The 22,821-nt window shown below is 44.7% G+C and overlaps 1 protein-coding gene across 1 annotated transcript in view; it reads left to right on the plus strand.

Annotated features, from left to right (window-relative positions):
- Positions 1 to 6,733: 6,733 nt before the first annotated feature.
- cadpsa (Ca2+-dependent activator protein for secretion a) overlaps positions 6,734 to 22,821 on the plus strand; it is a 137,055-nt gene continuing 120,967 nt past the window's right edge. The window contains 1 exon segment of the mRNA XM_034532568.1: positions 6,734 to 7,111. Coding sequence (XP_034388459.1) covers positions 6,734 to 7,111 — 378 coding nt within the window.

Here is a 22,821-nt window from a genome sequence, read left to right on the forward strand (position 1 = left end):
CTAGAAATTCCCTACGTTCTCTCAGCAGCTTTGTGAATGGGTCTTAAGAGGAAACTCTTAGTGTCATTTAGAAAGCTCCTAGTGGAAAGATAAGGTCCTCTGCTAAATAATCCCACACTGTTCCCTGGCCTTTCAACTGTCATCATTCTTTATTTTGTGTTCTAGTATAGGGTGCTCTAGGGCCCGTCACAGTAGTGTGCTCTATAGGGCCTGTCACAGTAGCGTGCTCTAGGGCCTGTCATAGTTGTGTGCTCTAGGGCCCGTCACAGTAGTGTGCTCTATAGGGCCTGTCACAGTAGTGTGCTCTAGGGCCTGTCATAGTAGTGTGCTCTAGGGCTCATCACAGTAGTGTGCTCTATAGGGCCTGTCACAGTAGTGTGCTCTAGGGCCTTAAACACCTTACTTGTGTGCTCTAGGGCCTGTCATAGTAGTGTGCTCTAGGGCCCATCACAGTAGTGTGCTCTAGGGCTCATCTAGAGCCAGAGCCAGAGCCAGACACCATTGTCCGGACCTGGGACTATAACCAATAGATCATTGAGAATGATTACATTTTGATGCAGTGCTTTTATATTAACAGGTGCCACTTTTCTAGACTTTACAGCACTTTTTCAACACACAGACCAATATTGTGCGTTGTAAACCATCTAATTTACTGTCTAACAATGATGTAAACAGAGAGGAATAGTGCTAAAACAAGAGATTTCAATAACCACAGATGAAGTCCCTGCATACAAATATCTCTATTTATAAGAAGATAAGAATATGGATATCGTGGAATGTACTGAATTTAAGCTATAGGGCAAATACAATTCAGTTCAATACATTTTTCTAAAATGAAGTACTTAGTTTTAAGAGTCACATTTTTCCAAAGCTTAAGCGAAGTGCGGGGGCATGTGGGGGAAAAAGTGTTATGTGTGCAGCTCGGAACACAGGACCCAAACGCCGTCAACGATGGAAAAGCAACTTTATTGCTAAACAGGTTTCCAAAAACAGGCTTCAAAAACCAGGATACAAAACACGCACACAAGATCTTCCACGATCTAGACAAGACGAAACGACAAAGGGGAATGACACAAACAGGACTTAAATACAGAGGGCTGGTGCAGATGATTGGACACAGGAGGAAACAATCAGGGACAGGGCAGACAATCACAGGGACAGGAAGTACAGAGAAACAGAGGACACGAGAGACAAGGACTTCAAAATAAAACAGGAAACACGACACAACACTACAGATCCTCACATAACCCCCCCCCCCCCCCCCCCCCCCCCCCTCAAGGGGCGGATTCCAGACGTCCCAACACAGTCCCCCAGGGTGGGTGGAGGGGAGCCGGAGGCGGGACCAAAAGCCTGGCAGAAGAAGTCCGGGGGACGGGCCGGAGGACGACCACCAGGAGGACTGACCTGCTCCGGAGGACGGGCAGGAGGACGGCCACCAGGCACATAGACCTGCTCCGGGGGACGGGCAGAAGGGCGACCACCAGGTGGACGGGCTGAAGGACTGCCACCAGGCAGATAGACCTGCTCCGGGGGACGGGCAGAAGGGCGACCACCAGGCGAACAGACAGGCTCCGGGGGAACCCCGGGAACAGAAGCCGGAAGCGGCCAGGGTGGCGACCGAACACAGAGAACCTGAGTCGGCTGGGGCGGCAATGGGACAGGGGGAGACGGAGTCTGCCGGGGCGGCGACGTGACCCGGGGAACCGGAGTCTGCCGGGGCGGCGACGTGACCCGGGGAACCGGGGTCTGCCGGGGCGGCGACGTGACCCGGGGAACCGGAGTCGGCCGGGGCGGCGACGGGACCCGGGTAGCCGGGGTCGGCCGGGGCGCCGACGGGACACAGGGAGCTGGGGTCGGCCGGGGCGCCGACGAGACACGAGGAGCTGGGATCGGCCGAGGCGCCGACGGACACGGGGAGCTGGAGTCAGCCGGGGCGCCGACAGGACACGAGGAGCGGGGGTCAGCCGGGGCGCCGACGGGACACGGGGAGCTGGAGTCGTCCGGGGCGCCGACAGGACACGGGGAGCTGGAGTCGGCCGGGGCGCCGACAGGACACGAGGAGCTGGGATCGGCCGAGGCGCCGACGGGACACGGGGAGCTGGAGTCGGCCGGGGCGACGACGGGACAGCATCGGCAGGAACCGGCGTGGACTGCGGCCGAAGCAGGACCCTGTCTAACGCCTGGAGGGACTCCATCATGTCCCGGAAAGCGTCCTGGGACAAGGCAAAGGAAGCAAGGGCCGGCCGGAAGTCCAATAGGTCCCAGGAAGTTGGGGTTGGCCGGAACACGAAGGCGGCAACAGGAACGGGCGAGGGCTGCAGCAAGGAGGCGACTGCGGGAACCGGAGTAGTCTGTGGCACAGAGGCGGCAGCCGGAACCCTCCACCGACGCCCCACTCCGGGGCTGGGCCTGGGTGACCTCTGCCCCTGGGGCTACGAGGCCCCCCATAAGCCAAACGGGTCCCGTTGAAGGGGTCTGGTGCCGAGACCCTATGGGGGTTGTAGTTCCCCTTCTGGAGGCTACGAGGGCCCCCATAGGCCAAGCGGGTCCCTTCGAAGGGGTTTGGTGCCGAGACCCTATGGGGGTTGTAGTTCCCCTTCTGGAGGCTACGAGGGCCCCCATAGGTCAAGCGGGTCCCTTCGAAGGGGTTGTAGGCTGGGTCCATTCTTGGTCGGTTCGTCTTGTCTAGATCGTGGAAGATCTTGTGTGTGAGACTGTTTTGTATCCTGTTTTTGAATCCTGTTTTTGGATCCTGTTGAGCAATAAAGTTGCTTTTCCATCGTTGACGGCGTTTGGGTCCAGTGTTCCGAGCTACACATAACAAAAAGATTGCCACCTTGGAAATACGAATGTGTTTAAAGCGAAATAAAAATGGTGCCATGGAAAAGTCAGACCCCTCTTGGTAATAGTTTTAATTTTGTAAACTAAGTTAAGGCTGCATGCATTCCATGTGCTGTTGTACCTTTACCCTCTCCAGTAGCTCTGTCCAGGTGAAGCTGCACCTGTCCTTAAAAGTAAGTGTTCTGTCACAGCAGCAGGAGGAGGAGGCCTCTGGCCTGAGGACTGCTGGTCTGCCTCAGATCTGTACTTTCTTTTAAAAAATGTTTTCATGTTAATAAAACCCATGTACTCGATCGCTTTAACAGTATATTCTGTGGTTGTCAGTGATAGAGTGTTATAGAGTGTCATAAGTGCTCTTAATTAATAATTTCCTCTCTTTAATTTATAATTTTCTTCTTTGGTATTTTAGTCATAAACAGATATGCAATAACTGCTAGGTAATATGTATGATGTTGTCCACTGCTGTGCTGTAATCTCATGTGAATCCACTTTAGTTTTTGTAAATTAGTACAGATAACAGGTACTTATTTGATATTATACTTATTTAAATAAGAAATAGCTTAACTAGCTAATGAGTGTCTCATATATAGAGACATTGTAGTGTTTGATTCATTTCTTCTAGCTCTATGAAAAGTACAAAGTAAAATAATTAGAGCTCTACATTCTTACATAATTGGTATGGGGCTGGATTTGGACCTCATACCTGTGTTGAATCAGATGAAGTCTATCAAACTTATCAGAATGTCCTCAATACATATATATTTGGATGCCTTTTTTATTTTGTAATTTATTTAATTTTGCTTGTTTTTTTGCAAATGTCTGCACTTCAGGTAATTCTGTTGGATGTAGTTTATACATCATCTTTTGCTGGATCACTGTATATGTACAGCTGATGCTCATGACTGTCTCCAGGATGTTGCAATCTTGTATGAGCTGGCTACAACAGATCACATACCTGTCTCTATGAGATTGCATGTTGAGAGTCTACCTGAGTTGACCAGTAATGATGATGATAACCATGAACAACACTTTAAAGTAGATTGGTCAAAGCTCACAGAAGATGATTTCTTGAGTTACAATTCACAAACTGATAAGAGCCTCGGAAATATTGACACACTTGATGCAATTCTGTGTGGCAACATTAACTGTAAGAACCAAAACCACAATAGTGATCTATGTGTAATGTATGATAACATTGTGAATTGTCTAAATAATGTTAGTAAATCATTTGGCAAAAAAAGGGCTAAACAACATAATCTTAGACCAGGATGGAATGAATATGTATCTGAACTCCATATAGAGGCTAAAGAAGCTTTTAATAACTGAGTTTTATCAGGAAAAGCAAGGCATGGTCCAGAGTGTGAACATAAGAAACAAGCAAATGCTAGATTTAAATACGCTGTGCTCTTCATTAAAAGAAATGAACAGGCCATGAGGGCAAACTCCATGGCCAAAAAGTTTCAACAGAATAATTTCTATGAATTCTGGAAAGAAAGAAGTTAAGGTTGCCAATAACATTAAGATGCCACTGCCATCCAATATTGATGGGGCTATTGGTTCAGACAGTATTCCAGATCTGTGGAGTAAACATTATAGGGATATTTTCAACAGTGTTACGAGTGACACATTTAATATTGGTGATGTTCCCAATGATGCTGGTGTGTGTATTAGACCTGATGAAGTGTTGTATGCCATTGAAAAATTGGCATTGAAAAAAGCATGTGGCCTTGACCAAATAACAGCAGAACATCTGAGGCATGCTAGCAACAGAATGTCAGTGTTACTTGCTCTGTGTTTCTCTGGATTGTTAATGCACGGTGTACTTCCTGACTCGATGCTCACTGTTCTGTTAGTGCCAGTAATCAAAAATAAAACCGGCAAAATATCCAGCATTGAAAATTACCGACCAATTGCTCTGGCCAGTATAATTTCTAAAGTATTAGAACAAATCCTCTTAGATAGGCTTCAAGATTACATCACAACTACTGATAATCAATTTGGTTTTAAAAGTAAACATAGCACAGACTTATGTATATATGCACTGAAAGAAGTTGTTAGTAAGTACAGGAGACATAACACCACAATATGTATGTGTTTCCTAGATGCATCTAAAGCTTTTGATCAAATTAATCATTCCAAATTGTTTATCAAATTGCATGAGCGAGGGGTCCCTCCATATTTGATTAGAATGTTGCACTTCTGGTATTCACGCCAAACCATGCGAGCTAGACGGGGTAAGAGTGTATCTGCACCCTTCCTAGTGACCAATGGGGTCCGACAAGGTGGAATACTGTCACCTGCTCTTTTGAATCTATATATGGATGACCTTTCTAAAGAATTAAAAGAGTGTAAGACCGGATGTATGGTGGGGGAAAGTCTTATTAACCATCCGATCTACACTGACGACTTAGTGGTCCTGTCCCCTTATAGCGCTGGTTTACAACAATTGCTCAGAGTCTGCTCAAGATATGGGGTGCACTATGATATCAAGTTCAACTCTAAAAAGAGTGTCATCATGATAGCTAAAACCAAGGAGGATCAGAAGCTACATTTTCCTTCCTTTTTTGGGGGAGACCAGGAGCTAAATGTGGTGCAGAAAGTCAGATATTTGGGTCACATCATCAGGAACGACCTCAGTGATGATGACGATGTGCAGCGGCAGTGTTGCAAACTTTATGCACAAGCAAACATGCTGGCACGTAAATTTCATATGTGTACAGAAGATGTTAAAACTGCTCTCTTCAGAGCCTACTGTACTCCTCTCTACACAGCTCACCTGTGGTGCAGTTATAGTAAAGTGAAAATTAAAAAGATTCAGGTGGCATTTAATGATGCTTTCAGAATCTTGCTCAAGCTTCCCAGATGGACAAGTGCAAGTCATATGTTTGTGACTCGTAATGTTCCCACTTTCCATGCTGTGTTGAGGAATTTTATATACAAATTTAAATGTCGATTAAATGACTCAGAAAATGTAATTATAAAAGTCTTAACTGAGCCAACACAGAGTGATACAAGGTATTTTTCCCGTTTCTGGAAACATTGGAACAAGTGTTTGTATGTTTTTTGAAACCACAAGTGACTTTTTAACTGCAGTAATTGTACCTATGTCTCTGTATTGTATTGTATTGTATTGTATTTTATATATTGTTGTTGTATTTGTGTTTGTTGCTTTATGGACTCATGAGTCTGGAATAAAAAATTTAAAAAAGTATATCTTTGGTATTACGTAAGCAGCCAGGCAGGCAGAATTCCATATATATTTTAAATGGTTAAATCAACCATTTAATCTTTATTCATGTGATCATTTATTTATAATAAATCAGCGGTGAAGCTTTTATTGTGAAAGCCAAGCCGCTTTGATTCCGGTCTGCTGATGTAACTTGCCGTATTTTGACTCAGATGGATCATCAGGTGGCCGTTAATTTATTGTGCTCGCAGCCTGATCAAACTGGTCCCAGGGCTCTCGGGGATCAGGTTTCAGCACCGCGGTCAGCTCCGAGCCCAGCCTCTTCCTTTTCCCAGGCGGCAGAGCACCAACACAGCGTTTCCTCTTGTTGTCCCCTGCGACCCCTCCCCCTTAATATCGTCTCTCATGATAAACCCCTCCTATGTGTCACATGCTGCTAGACTTGAAAGGCTTAGAAACCAACCAGACTCTACAACACTTTCATTTTTTGTTCTGTGTGAGACTGACTCGTCAAACGGCAGCTTTTCTTCTTCTTCTTCAGAGCTGCTCATCAGTCAGGTTTGCGTCTCCACAGCTGCTCCCCCTGGGTCTCTCCCTCTGTGGCGGACTCTGAAGCTGATCGGCATCTTTTTTTTCTTTCTACTTTTGCAGTTTTACCTTTGCAGCAGCAGGTAGCCTTTATTCTCCATCCAAGCCTCGGCCAGCATGTTGGACCCGTCTTCCAGCGAGGAGGAAGGGGAAGAGATCCTAGAGGTGGAGCACAAAGAGGTGGCGGCCCCGAAGAGCCTTGGAGGAGCCCGGCTGTCACCGGGCCGAGCCTCCGATGGCCACAGCGGAGGGGGTCTCCAGTCCCGGGGCCGAGGGAGTGGCGGCGGCGGTGGTGGCGGCGGCGGCGGCGGCGGCCGACCCTCCAGCCCCAGTCCGTCGGTAGGCAGCGATAAGGAGAAAGAGGACTTGGAAAAGATGCAGAGAGAGGAGGAGGAGAGGAAGAAGAGACTCCAGCTGTATGTGTTTGTGATGCGTTGCATCGCCTATCCGTTCAACGCAAAGCAACCTACTGACATGGCTAGGAGGCAGCAGAAGGTAAGCTCCGTCTGACGAACGAGAAACTTCCGAGCTGTGTTTTAAATACACATCACACCAACTGTTGCATTCACAGTCGCGCCGTGTCGCTGGATGCCTTTTGGTCGAATATTCAAGAATGCAGACTTATAACTCAGTTCACATCAGAGAGGATTTATCACACATTCTGTCCGTCACACACCACAGGAGGATCCAAACCTAAACACTTTTATTTGTGGACTGCGATGGATGAAGTGCAATCTGAGATGATAGTTACAATACCTCACTGCACATTAAGCATCAGCAGCACATTTCCAATATGTCTCTTTACATTAAATGATTACGTTTCTTTTCTCCCTCCACATCCTAGAATGATGATGCCAGAAAGGTTTAGAAAGACACAACGAAATGTGCTACATCGAAACAACATAAAGGAGCGGCTGAAGGAGGATGTGTGTATGTGGTTCCCACCCGTTGTAGTAGCCCTTGCATATGTGGACTGCCTATGGGCATAGAAGCACCAGTCCCCCTCCCCTCTGGCTAGTCTTCAGCCCAGCTCTTTATTAGAACAATCTGTTGTACAGAATAAACTGATCCTCCACACCCTCACCACTGAATGACATCCTGCAAAAGGGAGGAAAGCTTCTTCACACATGCAGTCTGTCAGCTTTGATGTGGTTCTTTGTGGATATCCCCATACCTACCACACCCTGAGGTACTTTAGACCAATAATTGGTTCAAAACATGATATGTTTAGGATACACTATGTGACTTTGTTGAAGGTCTGTTTCTGAACTGGGGGTCTGCAGGCCACTTGTGGTCTGTACCGGTATCGCAGGCCTTTCGCGACAAGAACCTCGGAAGGCGTCAGTGTGCTTGAAGTTAACTAGTGTGTACAAAAAATATTGTCTAAACGTGTCGGAGGGAATAGTGTTTATATCGCGCTAGTTGTTGAAAAGCCAGTCATGTAGAGTGGGAAGCGGGATACAAATTAGAATATTGGGGATAATGATCTTGAAGTCATTTGTCACACTTCACACAGAACATGTTGTGTTGTGTAACTGTACTGGAATTACATTGAATGACATTACCGGGTCTATGGTTCACCAGTCGCATAATGAAAGCATGTCAGCAGCAGCAGCTGCAGACCTCCATCAGCGTCTACACCCATCGTATTTTTGTGCTGTATTCAGACTAGTTTTACTGTGGCTCTGCCCAATACATAGTAACAGTAAGTTGGAAGAAAGGTACTTTGGTTTGCAATTTCGCCCAAGGTACCAATGTGCACTGGAAGCATTTTTCACAAGGACCATCGCACGGACATGAGCTGACGTGCAATCGTGACAAAGGAAATGTTTGGGCCTTTTATACTCCACTAAGGTTACTCCTTGCGGCAAACCAACATTATCAGAGTTACTCAAAGTTCTCAATTTTCTGCTTCCATCAGCGTCTGAGTAGTTAGAACAAGTTGGATGTGCATAGACAGGTGGAAACCTGCCGCAGGGAACGCCTGCCAAGGGCCGTGTCTGACGGTGTGATGTAGTTTTGATCTTGCGGACACTCTTGAACCTCGCGGATCCTCCATCCACGTGAGGGTCCGCTAGAGTCCAAGTGATACAAGTGTTGTGATCAGAGCATAGGCCCTGTGCGGATACGTACCAGTATCCGCGTGGCCACTATGCTACAAGTGGTAACCGAGGCTCCATTCAACAACGTTGCACTTTAAATAAAAAATGGACCTGTACTTGTATAGGACTTTTTTAGTCTTCACCATTCACTCATTCACACCCATTCAAAAAAATGTAGGCAGTGGCACCTGCCCAGCAGGAGTATCTAACATTCACACACACATTCATACATCGTAGGCACAGCTACGGGAGCAATTTGGGGTTAAGCATTTTGCCCAAGCACACATTGACATAGGCTAGCGGTGCTCGGAATCAAACCGATCCTCTAATTCAAGGACAGCTCTGCTCACCACTGAACCACCCACTTTACACTATCTGCCCTTTGAGACGATTAGACATCTAAGTATTGATCCAGCAGTAACCTGATTTAGGAAGTGTCATGCAAAACCAGGTTATCTTATCAGGTCATAATAATCTCTATTAACACCCACATGTTCTGCTTGGGAAAATATTGATCATTATTACTGTGGCAGCCATTTATTAACATAAAAGAAAAACATCAATGTTTGTCCCTGTGTGTAATTCTGTCTGTACTAGTTCCATCCTTCCTCAATTTGAGTTTACCCGTAAAACCAATGAGTTGAATGCACTTATTGTAACTCGCTTTGGAAAAAAGCGTCAGCTAAATGAAATGTAATGTAATGTAAGCACTAGTTTGCTTAATGATCCATTATTTCTATCGGCATGTGTTATGTTCCCCGATTAAGGTCCAGGGGATGAGGGGAGTTACAGTGTCTAAGGGGACATAGAGTCATGGGCAACGGAGGAATAAACAAAATCGGGATTTATTAACGATAAACTAAGATGCTCACAAAGCAACAACTGTAAACTACTTTCTTAAAAAGGGAAATGACACAGCAGTAATAGTTTAACTCCAAACACCACAATCAAAAACACACCAGGCTACCAACACTTGCACACACAGATTGAGCAGAGGAGATCACCACATCTAACAACACACAGCTTGAATGCTGCCACTTGGCCCACCAGGCTGTCTGTCTGAATCTCCCGGCCTCTTAACCACCATGGCATTAATCGGCGATTGAGCCCAGTCGCGTATATGCTCACATGCTGCAGCTGCTCGGCAGGGAAAAAGGATGGCACCTGGTTGTTTTACTGCAGTTAATGGGTTCTATAAAAAAAAATCTATGGCACATAACATGAACTGTGACTAAGAGTTTAAATCGCCCTGCTTTATAGGACGGGTCATGAAATAACCTCTGTTGTGTTTCGGCACTATATAAATAAAATTGAGTTGACGTTTTGATGTACATATTTTGTACATCAAAACGTCAAGTGGAAACAGTGGAAAATCAAAAACAAACTTAAAATATCTAACATTTACATTTTTTTTGGTCTCGCTGAGCTGGAAAAGCACAGTTAAGTTAAGCTCAGATTCCAACACATACAGCGGCAGAATTCATTCTCTGCTCAGGGAGACATCACTGCACCATATCTTTACATAGACATTAGCTGCTTTATCAATCCTCTGAATATTGAGTATAGAATTGTGTGTGATGTTTTCCACCACTACTGGGCAATACCATCAGAATGCTGCAATCAGAACGTTCTCTGGCCATGTGTAACACATAACAAACAACAAAACGCTCGCTCATTAAGCACCGAACAACACTCCAATATTGACATGCAGTGTGACACTGAATGTACTAAATGTACTGAATGAACAGAATGTTCCTGTAAACAGTGCTTACATTCATTCGCTCCACACCTTTTGTCTCACCTGGCAGCCAGCCAGCAAATGTTAATCTTCAAAGTTCCTGTCAGGGATCGGTGATGGCAATTTCAACCACATGCATGTCCCGTGGCCGCAGGAAATCCAGGATTCAATGAATTGAATTAAAGTTTAACAATATTTAATGGCAAAGATAACATTCATATAGCGTTCACGATCGTGGAGCTGGTAAGGGAGAGCTCTCCACAGACGGACACCTCGCTGCTCCCAATGCATCTCTTTCAGCCAGGCAGCGTAGAGCCCGGGGCTGTCTCAAGATCCCGAACCAAAGAACTCTGACTCCAGAACAAATGCTCGGCCGTTAGTATGGTCATGCAAATGAATTCACACCTAAAGGTTAGTTCTATTGGCCAGTTCAAAGAATGCCGCCATTCTGTTCGCTAAGATAATCGATAAGCTGGGGGGGGGGGGGGGGCAAAGATCACACTTCCGGTCAAGGAAAGGAAGTTCCCCTTTCATTCATTTTCATGCATCATACAGTTAATCATTACATTTGTCATCAACAAACAGAATAATAAAACAGTGATCCTCTATTATGCCTTACAATACATTCCTCAGAATATTCCTCAAATTAATTATCATAACTTTCTTTATGTATTCATTTAAAACATAACCTCTTATTTACATGTGCAAGTGTATATAAAATCCACTACAACTCAACACGGTCTACACACTTAACATGTCATCACTGTCAAATATCTATCTAGGTACGCTGTATACACTATATACAGTTATCCTTTATATCTATATTAGCTGTGCTGTCCTTGGTTTTAGCTGACTGTAAGTCAGTGGTTAGCAGGTCCGTCTTTCAATCAGGGGGTTGGTGGTTCAATCCCCACCCTAGTCGATGTGACCTTGAGCAAGACACTTAAACATGTTCCCTGTAGCTGTTCTACAGTGTATGAAAGTAACATGATTGTAAGTCGCTTTGGATAAAAGCGTCAGCTAAATGACATGTAATGTAATGTAGCCGTATGTCTGTTTTCTGGGTAAGTACATTGACAGCAACATCAAACTAAGTCCAAGTCCAATTCCTTGTGTTCACAAACTTGACTCATAAAGCAGATTCTTAATGTATTCACTGTATCCAAATGGTGTATATTTGGATGGCTTTTCTCACATTAACCTTGTCCAATTGTCCTCAACGGTTTCTACTTCTAAACCGTCTACCTGTCTCTTAGACCCCATCCCAACAAGGCTGCTTAATGACGTGTTGCCTTTAATTGGCACCTCTGTTGGATATTGTTAATGTATCTTTGCTAACAGGCCATGTACCACATTCCTTCAAATTAGCTGTAATTAAACCTCTCCTGAAAAAGCCCACTCTTAATCCAGAGGTGTTGGCTAACTACAGACCGATCTCTAACCTTCCCTTCCTCTCTAATATCCCTGAGAAAGTAGTCATAAATCAGTTGTGTAACTTTCTACATCAGAATAGTTTATTTGAGGAGTTTCAGTCAGGATTTAGAAAACACCACAGCACAGAGACAGCACTGGTGAAAATTATAAATGACCTCCTAATTGCATCAGATTCTCATCTCTGTACTTTGTTAGACCTTAGTGCTGCATTTGACACCATTGACCATGACATCCTATTACAGAGATTGGATCAGTCGATTGGCATTTCAGGTACCACGCTAAGTTGGTTTAAATACTATTTATCAGATCGATCTCAATTTGTATTTGTAAACAATGAAGCCTCAATGACCACCAATGTTAATCACGGAGTTCCATAAGGTTCTGTGCTTAGACCAATTTTATTTACCTTATATATGCTTCCTTTGGGCAAAATTATCAGGAAACACTTTCATTGCTATGCAGATGATACTCAATTATATCTATCGTTCAAACCAGACGAGACCAACCAGCTCGCTAAAATTCAAGAATTCCTTAAAGACATAAAAACATGGATGACCTGCAACTTCCTGATGTTAAACTCAGACAAAACTGAAGTTATTTTACTCGGCCCTGAACTCCTCAGAGATCAATTATCTGGTGATGTGGTTTCTGCAGATGGCATTTCCCTGGCATCCAACACCACTGTAAAGAATCTCGGCGTTATCTTTGACCAAGACTTGTCCTTTAACTCGCACGTTAAGCAAATCTCAAGGACTGCATTTTGTCATCTACATAACATTTAAAAAATCAGGCACATCTTGTCCCAAAAAGATGCAGAGAAGCTGGTTCACGCGTTAGTTACTTCAAGACTAGATTACTGCAACTCCTTATTATCAGGCTGCTCTAATAAGTCTCTTAAGTCCCTCCAGTTGATCCAGAATGCTGCAGCTCGTGTACTCACACAAACTAAGAAAAGAGATCACATTACTCCTGTATTAGCTGCTCTGCACTGGCTCCCTGTATAATCAAGAATCACATTTAAAATTCTTCTCCTCACCTACAAAGCCTTGATTGGTGATGCACCATCATATCTTAAGGAGCTTGTAGTACCATATTGCCCCACTAGAGAGCTGCGCTCACTAAATGCGGGGCTACTTGTGGTTCCTAGAGTCCTAAAAAGTAGGATGGGAGCAAGAGCCTTCAGTTATCAAGCTCCTCTTTTATGGAACCAGCTTCCACTTTCAGTCCGGGAGGCAGACACAGTCACCTCATTTAAGAGTAGACTTAAGAGACTTTCCTCTTTAATAGTGTTTATAGTTAGGGCTGAATCAGGTTTGTCCTGGTCGAGATCCTTGATATGCTGCTATAGGCTTATAGGCTGCTGGGGGATGTTTTAGGATACACTGAGCACCTATCTTCTCTTCTCTCTCTCCTTATGGATGAATTTACATCTCTTCATTGCACCGTATTAACTTTGCTTCCTCCACGGAGTCTTTGTGACTTCACGTCTCATAGGGTCCATTGGACCTGGCAGTGTCTGATGCCTGGTGAGCCGGCCTCCCGCGTTGGCCCTGCTGATGCGCCCCGCCCCCCCTCCTCTCTACCTCCTTCTGTTTCATGGATTGGAGTTCCATTCATACATTGTCATATTCATGAAATGTGTTTATGTAACTTTTTAATGCTGTTCATTCTGTACACATGACATCTATTGCATCTGTCCATCCGGGGAGAGGGATCCTCCTCTGTTGCTCTCCTGAAGGTTTCTTCCCTTTTTTCCCTGTGAAAGGTTATTGGGGAGTTTTTCCTGATTCGATGTGAGGTCCTGGGACAGGGATGTCGTATGTGTACAGATTGTAAAGCCCTCTGAGGCAAATTTGTAATTTGTGATATTGGGCTATACAAAATAAACTGAATTGAATTGAATGTACTTACCCAGATGCAACATTTATGCCAGTCAAGTTAATACGTCATAATTCATCCAATATCATTATTCCGCTTTTTTGTTTGTGCTGATTTTCTTGAAATTCTGTAAAAACATTTTGGTGGAAACTCAACCTTTAATCAGCTAAAACATCGAGCAAAGGAATTTTCACTCGGAACCGTCTGCTCACTACAATCACTCTATCTATGACAGTGAATAGAAGAATGTAACCATGGCGACTGCATGGCTGTAGTCTGAGCAGGGGCAAACTTCCCACTGTCGCTATATATCAGAAAGTGTGGAAAAAAATGAAAACAATTGCTGTAATATAATAAAAGCAATTATGTTGTGTGGCTTGCTATGTATAAGGATGGTAGTTTTTTGTTTATTCAAATGTTATATTATTACCACATTTCCCATAAGCCCTAGGCCTACGCTGGCTAAATGTCAAAGCTTTAAAGGAGTGTCAGTGGTTAGTTCAAATGTCTGTAATAACTGCAGGGTAATAGAGCTGTGGTTAGTTCACACGTTTAGATACCATACCATAACTATTAACTTAGTTATTTTACAATTCTAGTGTTTAGTCAACCTTTAAGCTACCTGCTAAGACAACCCTCTGCACTAGTACACATAGTGTATTCTGTATTCCTTGCATCTGCTGTGTTTTAAATATATAGTAGTAGCTGGTGTTAGTGCATTTGGCAATGAATACACACATAAACATCACATCAGTGTGCACAACAGTGCAGTGCACACTGCTTCAGAATTATAGTTACTTAGGAGCATATTTGTTGACTACACCCTCTGGCAATATAAAAATAACAACAGGCTTTATAATACCTCGGTGAATAAAATGGAATTTGAATTTCATATTTCAACATCAAGTGCAGTGGTAGAAAGTAATTTAGTACATTAACTCAACTATAGTTAAATAGAATTTTGAGGTATACGCATTTTCTGCTACTTTATTCTACTAATCAATTACACTTTTGTACTGCACTTCACTGGTTATATTGACACCTCGTTACATGTCTCTTAAAGGATTAAAATACCCAACAATATATAAAGTACTGAAAACTAGGCTCACCTTGAGCAGCTCCAACATTAAAATGCTCCTTACATTAACGTATTAACAGAAATATAAAAAATATGTGCCCTTACTAACATGTAAATGTACATGTGTATGTGCCCATATAGACACTCATTAGAGGCTTTCAAAGCTGTAGCCGCCACACTCAACAAATTACTACTCCAATTTTCTCGAATGATTTTTAAGTTCCCAATCATAAAGCTCTTATTGTGTGATCTAACACGTCCCATTCCACTAGGGTTTTTATCATTATAATTAATAATTTTGCTCCTGCCCTGAACTCGCTCAGATGAGATGTTAGGAAAGCTGACACATAGGTGCAAAAACTCAGGTAGAATGGATGATACACACACTAAAAGCTTTCATTCTTCATTTGTTCATTCATCACAAGCACGCGAGGAAACTAAGTGATCCGAATTTCAGGAGAGAAGAGAGGATGGTAGGACACAGCCATTTATATCACTAGATCAAACAACTGCTCTGAGTGCAGAGAATGCTTAAAATGCTGTGAAATGCAAGACATTCAAAAACCCATCCGCATCACGGCTCAGACACAATGCCACAATTAGTCTGTGTGTTACGGGAGGAGGCGTAGATGTAGACAGAGAATGAGCGTCTTATTTGACATTCTGTGTTTAGATCAGACTTTGGAGCTCATACACCTTCTTGAAACACATTTGCCAGTCAGCTGGGAAGTGGGTGGTACTGCACAGGGCTTCAGATGCTGTGGGCTGAGAAGAGATACAGCTATGGCTGTTTCGTGTTTTTTAAAGGTTTCTTTAATGTTCAGACCTGTCTTATAAAGACTTGATGTTTTAGGGCTTCAAACATTTCATGAATATAGAGATGCTTTGAAGGCAGAGTTCATGTCTGTGTTGAGTTAAAGGGATGAACACAACACATAAACTTGCCAAGTTGCCATTGCTAAAAGTAGAAATATCAGTGTGAGAATACTCACAAATAAAAGTTCTTTTGTGAAAATCTAAGCATCAAAATATATTTTGGGGAAAATTCACAGATTGCACTGTTGTATTTAAAAAAAGATGAATAACGGCACCACGGAATGAAGCTACCTCGCCCGGACCAGGGATACTGTGGAACCCTCCTGGAGCCAGACCCAGGAGGAGAGCTTGCCGGCGAGTGTCTGGTGGCCGGGTCTTGCTCCCATCATGGAGCAGCCACCCTGTGGACTGTGGCCGCTAGGAGCTGTGGTCACCGGGGGTGAGGGAATCCGTCAAACTGAAGGAGAACTTTCAGGTGTGGCTGGCTAGAAGGGCTGCAGCTGCGGTGGTTGCGGATGCTAAAACTCGGGCATGGGAGGAGTTCGGGGGAGGCCATGGAGAAGGACTTTCGGTTGGCCTCAAGGAGATCCCGGCAAACCATCCAACGCAGGGCATACCCCAGGCTTTCTTAGCGGGGGGGGGGGGGGGGGGGGAGCAGTGGCTGAAAACTTGGGGGTGGGTGCACCCATATCCTTGGCAGAGGCCGCTGAGGTAGTCAAAAAGCTCCTTTGTGGCAGGGCGCCGAGGGTGGATGAGATCCGCTCTGAGATGCTGAAGGCGCTGGACATTGTTGGGCTGTCTTAGCTGACACGTCTTTTCAATGTTACATGGGGGGTGGGAACATTGCCTATGGACTGGCAGACCAATCTTCAAAAAGGGGGACCGGAGAGCTCGAATTATCGGGCTATCACACTACTCAGCCTCCCGGGGAAAGCTTATGCGTGGGTGCTAAAAAGGATGCTCCAACCATTTGTCGAACCTCAGATTCAAGAGGAGCAGTGCATATTTGGTCCCGGCCGTGAAACAGTGGACCAGCTCTTTACCCTAGCAAGACTATTGGAGGGGTCCTGGGAGTTTGCCCAACCAGTCTACATACTGTATGCTTTGTTGACTTGGAGAAGGCTTTCGACCGGGTCCCTCTGGGTTTTTTGTGGGGGGCGCTGCAGGAGTATGGGGTGCCGGAACCATTGCAATGGGCCATCCGGTCTCTGTACGCCTGCAGTAGGAAATGTGTTTGTATTCTCGGTAATAATAATAATAATAATGCCTACCCCAGACGAAGGAGTTCAAGTATCTTGGGGTCTTGTTCACGAGTGAGGGTAAGATGGAGCGGGAGATCAACAGGCAGATTGGTGCTTTCCGACCCTCACCTATGGTCACGAACTCTGGGTCATGACCGAAAGAATGAGGTCTCAGATACAAGCTGCCAAAATGAGTTTCCTCAGTAGGGTTGCCGGGCTCAGCCTTAGAGATAGGATAATGAGTTTGGAACATCAGAATGAAACTTGGGGTTGAGCCACTACTCCTTTGTGTCGAAAAGAGTCAGCTGAGGTGGTTCAGGCATCTAATTCATCTGAGCTGTGTGTCCACTGACTTCTGGGACTTACTGTATCTTGCTGAGTATATTCTTTAAAGAGGTTTCTCTGCTATATTACTACTGTATCTGCTGTATTTAGTTATACTAGAATGCTAGTCTGTACTGTCTTTCTAATTTGATCACTTTGAGCTGCGATTTGTTGCTTTTTTACACAAGTGTCTGAAAAGTCAACCAAACCAGCTAGGATTTCAGTATTTGCTCTGTAATCCAAATCTACTAGGGACTAAACTGTATTCTACTTTTTACCTTGAGGTAAACAGATCTTTGTCCTTAATCAGTTTGGCAAGAATTTCACATTCTAGCAAACTGAGACTTCACTGGTAGCAAGGATCCCCTGCTTACCAGTATCGATCACTGAGTGGGCAATTCCTTCAACGACCTGTGGGCGGGCTCGACACAGCTGTAACCAATTACCGCCAACTCGGGTGTATAACCAGGTTGGGGCCTGTAGCGTCAGCTGAAGCGTCAGGGAAGACTCCTCGTATGAAGACTCGGAGGATAAAGACCAGGAGTCTTTTGTTGGACTCGGAGGATAAAGACCTAGGAGTCTTTTGTTGGAGTCTTCGGTGGTGGCTGAGGGCGGCTGAGTATAAACATTTCCCTGTGAAAATGTGTTTTCTCTTCATACCTGTGTGCACATCTACTCGTAGATACTATAGACCGCGGACTCGGTCACACATGCACCAAAATCCTTCCTCTCTTATTTATCCCACCCGCTCTACACAGACCCAGCGCCTCGTCACTGGGGGCCTCTGGAACTGTCAGTCAGCTAACCGCAAGGCGGACTTCATCTCTGGCTTCGCTATCAAGCAATCGCTGGACTTCCTGGCTCTCACTGAGACCTGGATCACACCAGACAACACATCAACCCCTGCTGCTCTCTCCTCGGCCTTCTCCTTCAGCCACACACCCAGACCCTCTGGTCGGGGTGGTGGCACAGGTCTACTCATCTCACCCAAATGGAGTTTTGCTCTCTACCCGCTTCCATTTACCCCACTGTCTTTTGAGTTTCATGCAGTGACGGTTACTCATCCGGTTCATCTAACCATTGTCGTTCTCTACCGTCCTCCTGGTTCCTTTGGAGACTTATTGGAAGAACTAGATGTCCTCCTATCAAACTTCCCAGAAAATGGACCCCCGCTCATCCTTCTGGGTGACTTTAACATCCAGACTGAGAAGTCATGTGACCTGCTACTCTTACTGTCTTCCTTTGCTCTCTCTCTCAGTCCTTCCCCTCCTACTCACAAAGCTGGCAACCACCTTGACTATATTTTCACCAGAAACTGCTCTACAGCTAACCTCACTGTAACTCCACTTCATGTTTCTGACCATTTCTTCATCTCTTACTCTCTCCCACTCTTTGGAACTGACAACCCTCCCACAACGGATTCTGCATCTGTCCGTCGCAACATCCGCACCCTCTCACCCTCCTCTGGCCTCCTCTGTTCTGTCAGCCCTCCCCTCAACCGATTCCTTCGCACTTATGCAGCCTAACTTCGCCACTGACACTCTTCTCTCTACGCTGTCGTCCTCTCTTGATTCTCTCTGTCCTCTTACGACTCGAAAGGTCCGCAAGTCCTCTCCGGCTCCGTGGCTATCCGAACCGGTGCCGCCGAGAGAGCCACTATGCGAGCAGCGGAAAGGAAATGCCGAAAATCCAAACACGCCAGCGACCTGCTTGCCTATCAATCTCTTCTCTCCTCCTTCTCTGCGTCCATCTCTGCAGCCAAAAGTCTGTTCTATCAATCCAGAATCGAATCCTCTTTATCTAACCCTAAAAAGCTCTTCTCAATTTTTTCCAACCTCCTTGACCCCCCTGGTCCCCCCCCTCCCTCCACCCTTCTACCAAGCCACTTTGTTGACTACTTTACAAAAAAGATAGACGACATACGCTCTTCATTTACTAATCCATCTTCCATAACTACACCTCCAGTAACTTCACCTTCTTCCCACTTGTTTTCCTCTTTTATCCCCCTGTCTCCTAATCAAGTTCTTACCTTGGTAACCTCTGCCCGCCCAACCACCTGCCCCCTTGTCCCCATCCCTTCTCACCTTCTCCAGTCCATTGCTCCGGACCTTCTTCCCTTTCTCACCCATCTTATTAACACCTCCCTCTCAACCGGCTGTTTCCCTAACTCTCTGAAGGAGGCAAGAGTCAACCCTCTCCTGAAGAAACCCACTCTCGACCCATCTGAAGTCAACAACTACAGACCTGTCTCTCTCCTTCCCTTCCTCTCCAAAACTCTAGAGCGAGCTATCTTTAACCAAGTCTCCTCCTTTCTTCACTGTAACAACCTTCTAGACCCCCACCAGTCTGGATACAAGACAGGCCACTCAACAGAGACTGCCCTCCTTGCTGTCTCTGAGCAGCTTCACACTGCTAGAGCAGCCTCTCTCTCCTCTGTCCTCATCCTTCTAGACCTTTCCGCTGCCTTTGACACAGTGAACCACCAGATCCTCTTGTCCTCCCTCCAGGACCTGGGTATCTCAGGCACCGCGCTCTCACTCTTCTCATCCTACCTCACCAACCGGGTAACCTGGAGAGGATCTGTGTCTGAGCCTTGTCCTCTGACTACTGGGGTCCCTCAGGGTTCAGTCCTTGGTCCTCTTCTCTTTTCTCTGTACACCAACTCTCTTGGCTCTGTCATTCGCTCGCATGGCTTCACCTACCACAGCTATGCTGACGACACCCAACTGATCCTCTCGTTTCCCCAATCTGAAACACGGGTAGCAGCACAAATCTCTGCCTGTCTGACCGACATCTCTCAGTGGATGTCCGCTCACCACCTGAAAATTAACCCGGACAAGACTGAACTTCTCCTCCTTCCAGGAAAATGCTCTCCCACCCACGACCTAACTATTAACTTCAACAACTCAGTGCTGGTTCCGACTCCGACTGCCAGGAACCTCGGAGTGACGCTCGACAGTCAACTCTCCCTGACATTGCCGCAATAACACGCTCCTGTAGGTACATGCTGTACAACATCAGGAGAATACGACCCCTTCTCACTCAGAAGGCGGCACAGGTTCTGGTCCAGGCTCTGGTCATCTCACGGCTGGACTATTGCAACTCCCTTTTGGCAGGTCTACCTGCTAATGCCATTCGACCTCTACAGCTCATCCAGAATGCAGCTGCTCGACTGGTCTTCAACCTACCAAAATTTACCCACACTACTCCGCTCCTCCGCGACCTTCACTGGTGGTAACCAGTGAAGGTCACACTCGGTGGCCGCCCGCATCCGCTTCAAAACATTGGTACTTGCGTACCGTGCTGCGAACAGATCGGGTCCAGTCTACATCCAGGACATGGTCAAACCGTACACCCCAGCCCGTTCACTTCGCTCGGCTTCTGCCAATCTGCTTGTAGCTCCTTCACTTCGAGCTAAACACTCAACAAAATCACGACTGTTTGCTGTGCTGGCTCCTCATTGGTGGAACGAGCTCCCCATTGACATCAGGACAGCAGAAAGTCTCTACATCTTCCGTCGCAAACTAAAAACACATCTTTTTCGACTATACCTTGAATGGGTAGCACTTAAATGCCGTAGGAGCACTTAAATGTCCCTTACCAATAGCACTTTGTTGTTTAGCACTTTAGTAGCACTTAAATGGCACTTACGGATAGTACTTTGTAGTTTAACTTTATTGAAGAAATTGTACTTGCTTGATTGTTGTTGTTCTGAGTTTGGACTCATGGTTTAATGCACTTATTGTAAGTCGCTTTGGATAAAAGCGTCAGCTAAATGACATGTAATGTAATGTAATGTAATTCGGTCAATATAGTATGTACTTGGGAATTTATTACTTCAGTGGACTACATTTACCGTCAGCACTGATTGCCCATCCTCATAAAAAGTGAATTTTCCCTTTAAAGTACCAAGAGTAAAAGTATTCATGCGGAATGTGCCATTTTAGAATAATGTATATTTAACTCCTTTATATACTACTCAATTATTATCTGTATATACTGTTAGAACTACTAACTATAACACATGCAGTAAAAAGTACAATATTTGACTTAGTTAAAAACGTCTCTACAGTTAACCTTGGACATTATCAATGATATAAAGTTATGATTGCGATATACACCCTCAATCATGTCGCTTTCAAAAATATTGAACTCTAATAATCCTTTGGGTTTTGTAAGAGAATCTAAGTGAAACCCTGCTGCATGAAACCCAGAAGTGTTGGTAAATCCTAGGATCATATCATAAATCATTTGAGGCCCCCAGCTGATTTCAATCCAGGCTTCTCAGTCTGACAAACCCAGCTCATTTTAAAGTTTGCCATCATACCTCTGATAAAAACCCCACTCAAAAGCACATGGGCATTTATTTCAATTTCATGTCAAGAGATAATAAATCAGTTTTGGCTTTTAAAGCTTATTGCCCCCAAGGGGGCCCGAAACAAAACAAATTATATACAACTTTCTCAGTAGTCAGAGCAGTAATGCTAGTTCTTTATTGGACAAGTAATTATCTGTAGCAAAATATTTTCTCCTTTGTTTTTTATTCATGTTGCCTTTCAGTTTTGACAGAACAGAGGGATCTCCTCAGGCTGTCTGAAGCTGTGTTTTAGTTGGGCATTTACAAGAATCCAGACATGATGGTTGGTATCTTCTGCAAGTCATATCTTTGCAACCGCAGCTCTAGAGTTGATACAAATGACATTTAACTAGTATAGAGGCGGTTGTGGCTCAGGGGATAGAGTGGGTCATCAGTTTGATGCATGGCTCCTCCTGTGCTTATGTCAAAGTATCCTTGAGCGAGACACTGTGCGAGATACCCAGTAGCCGTCTTCCTGGTGAAGATGGTTTAAATGGATGAACAAAGCTCTGTGTGTCCATCTGCTTATGGAGTGAGATAGAAGTCCAGAGACAATTTTATCAGCAATGTGACAATTAAAATCACTTCCAAAACTCAAGGTAGGCTTTTTAATCAAATCACGTAAAACATGTTACTTCTTACCTTTGTTCATGTGGGAAAATGTGTAACTACAGCTTTTAAATATGTTTACTGCTTTCTTGAACCAGTAATTCAGGCTCAGTGGGAAACTTGGTAAAACAGCCCACCATCACATCAACATGTGTGGCAGTGCACTCAGATGAACTCAGCTGAAGCTTTGCCCATTTATATTATCTGTGTTAGTAAAAACACTGTGAAACTGGAAACATTCAGTATTTTTTTATTACAGTTGTATTGCAGAATAATCACTTTTTTCATTTTGACTTACTTGGAGACAATATTAGTAGAGGAAACAAATATATTTATATAAGTTTGTCTCAGGAGCCTTAACAATCTGTAAAGCATACACCACTCTCTGTCAATTCATAATTCAAAACGTGTTTTGTGAGATCACAAGGACATTAGGCCTCCAAAATGTAATCGGTTCATGATAGAGTCCAAGTGGACATTCGTGCTAAATTTGAAGAAACTCCCTCAAAGCGTTGCTGAGATATCAGGTTCACAAGAATAGTACATGCATATGAACTGTATATGACATATATATGACTGGACTGACGGACCTGCAACAGATGTCCGGTAAACGGAATAGACCAACATT

The sequence above is a fragment of the Cyclopterus lumpus genome, chromosome 5 (assembly GCF_009769545.1).
Source record: "Cyclopterus lumpus isolate fCycLum1 chromosome 5, fCycLum1.pri, whole genome shotgun sequence".
In the NCBI taxonomy this organism is placed as follows: domain Eukaryota; kingdom Metazoa; phylum Chordata; class Actinopteri; order Perciformes; family Cyclopteridae; genus Cyclopterus; species Cyclopterus lumpus.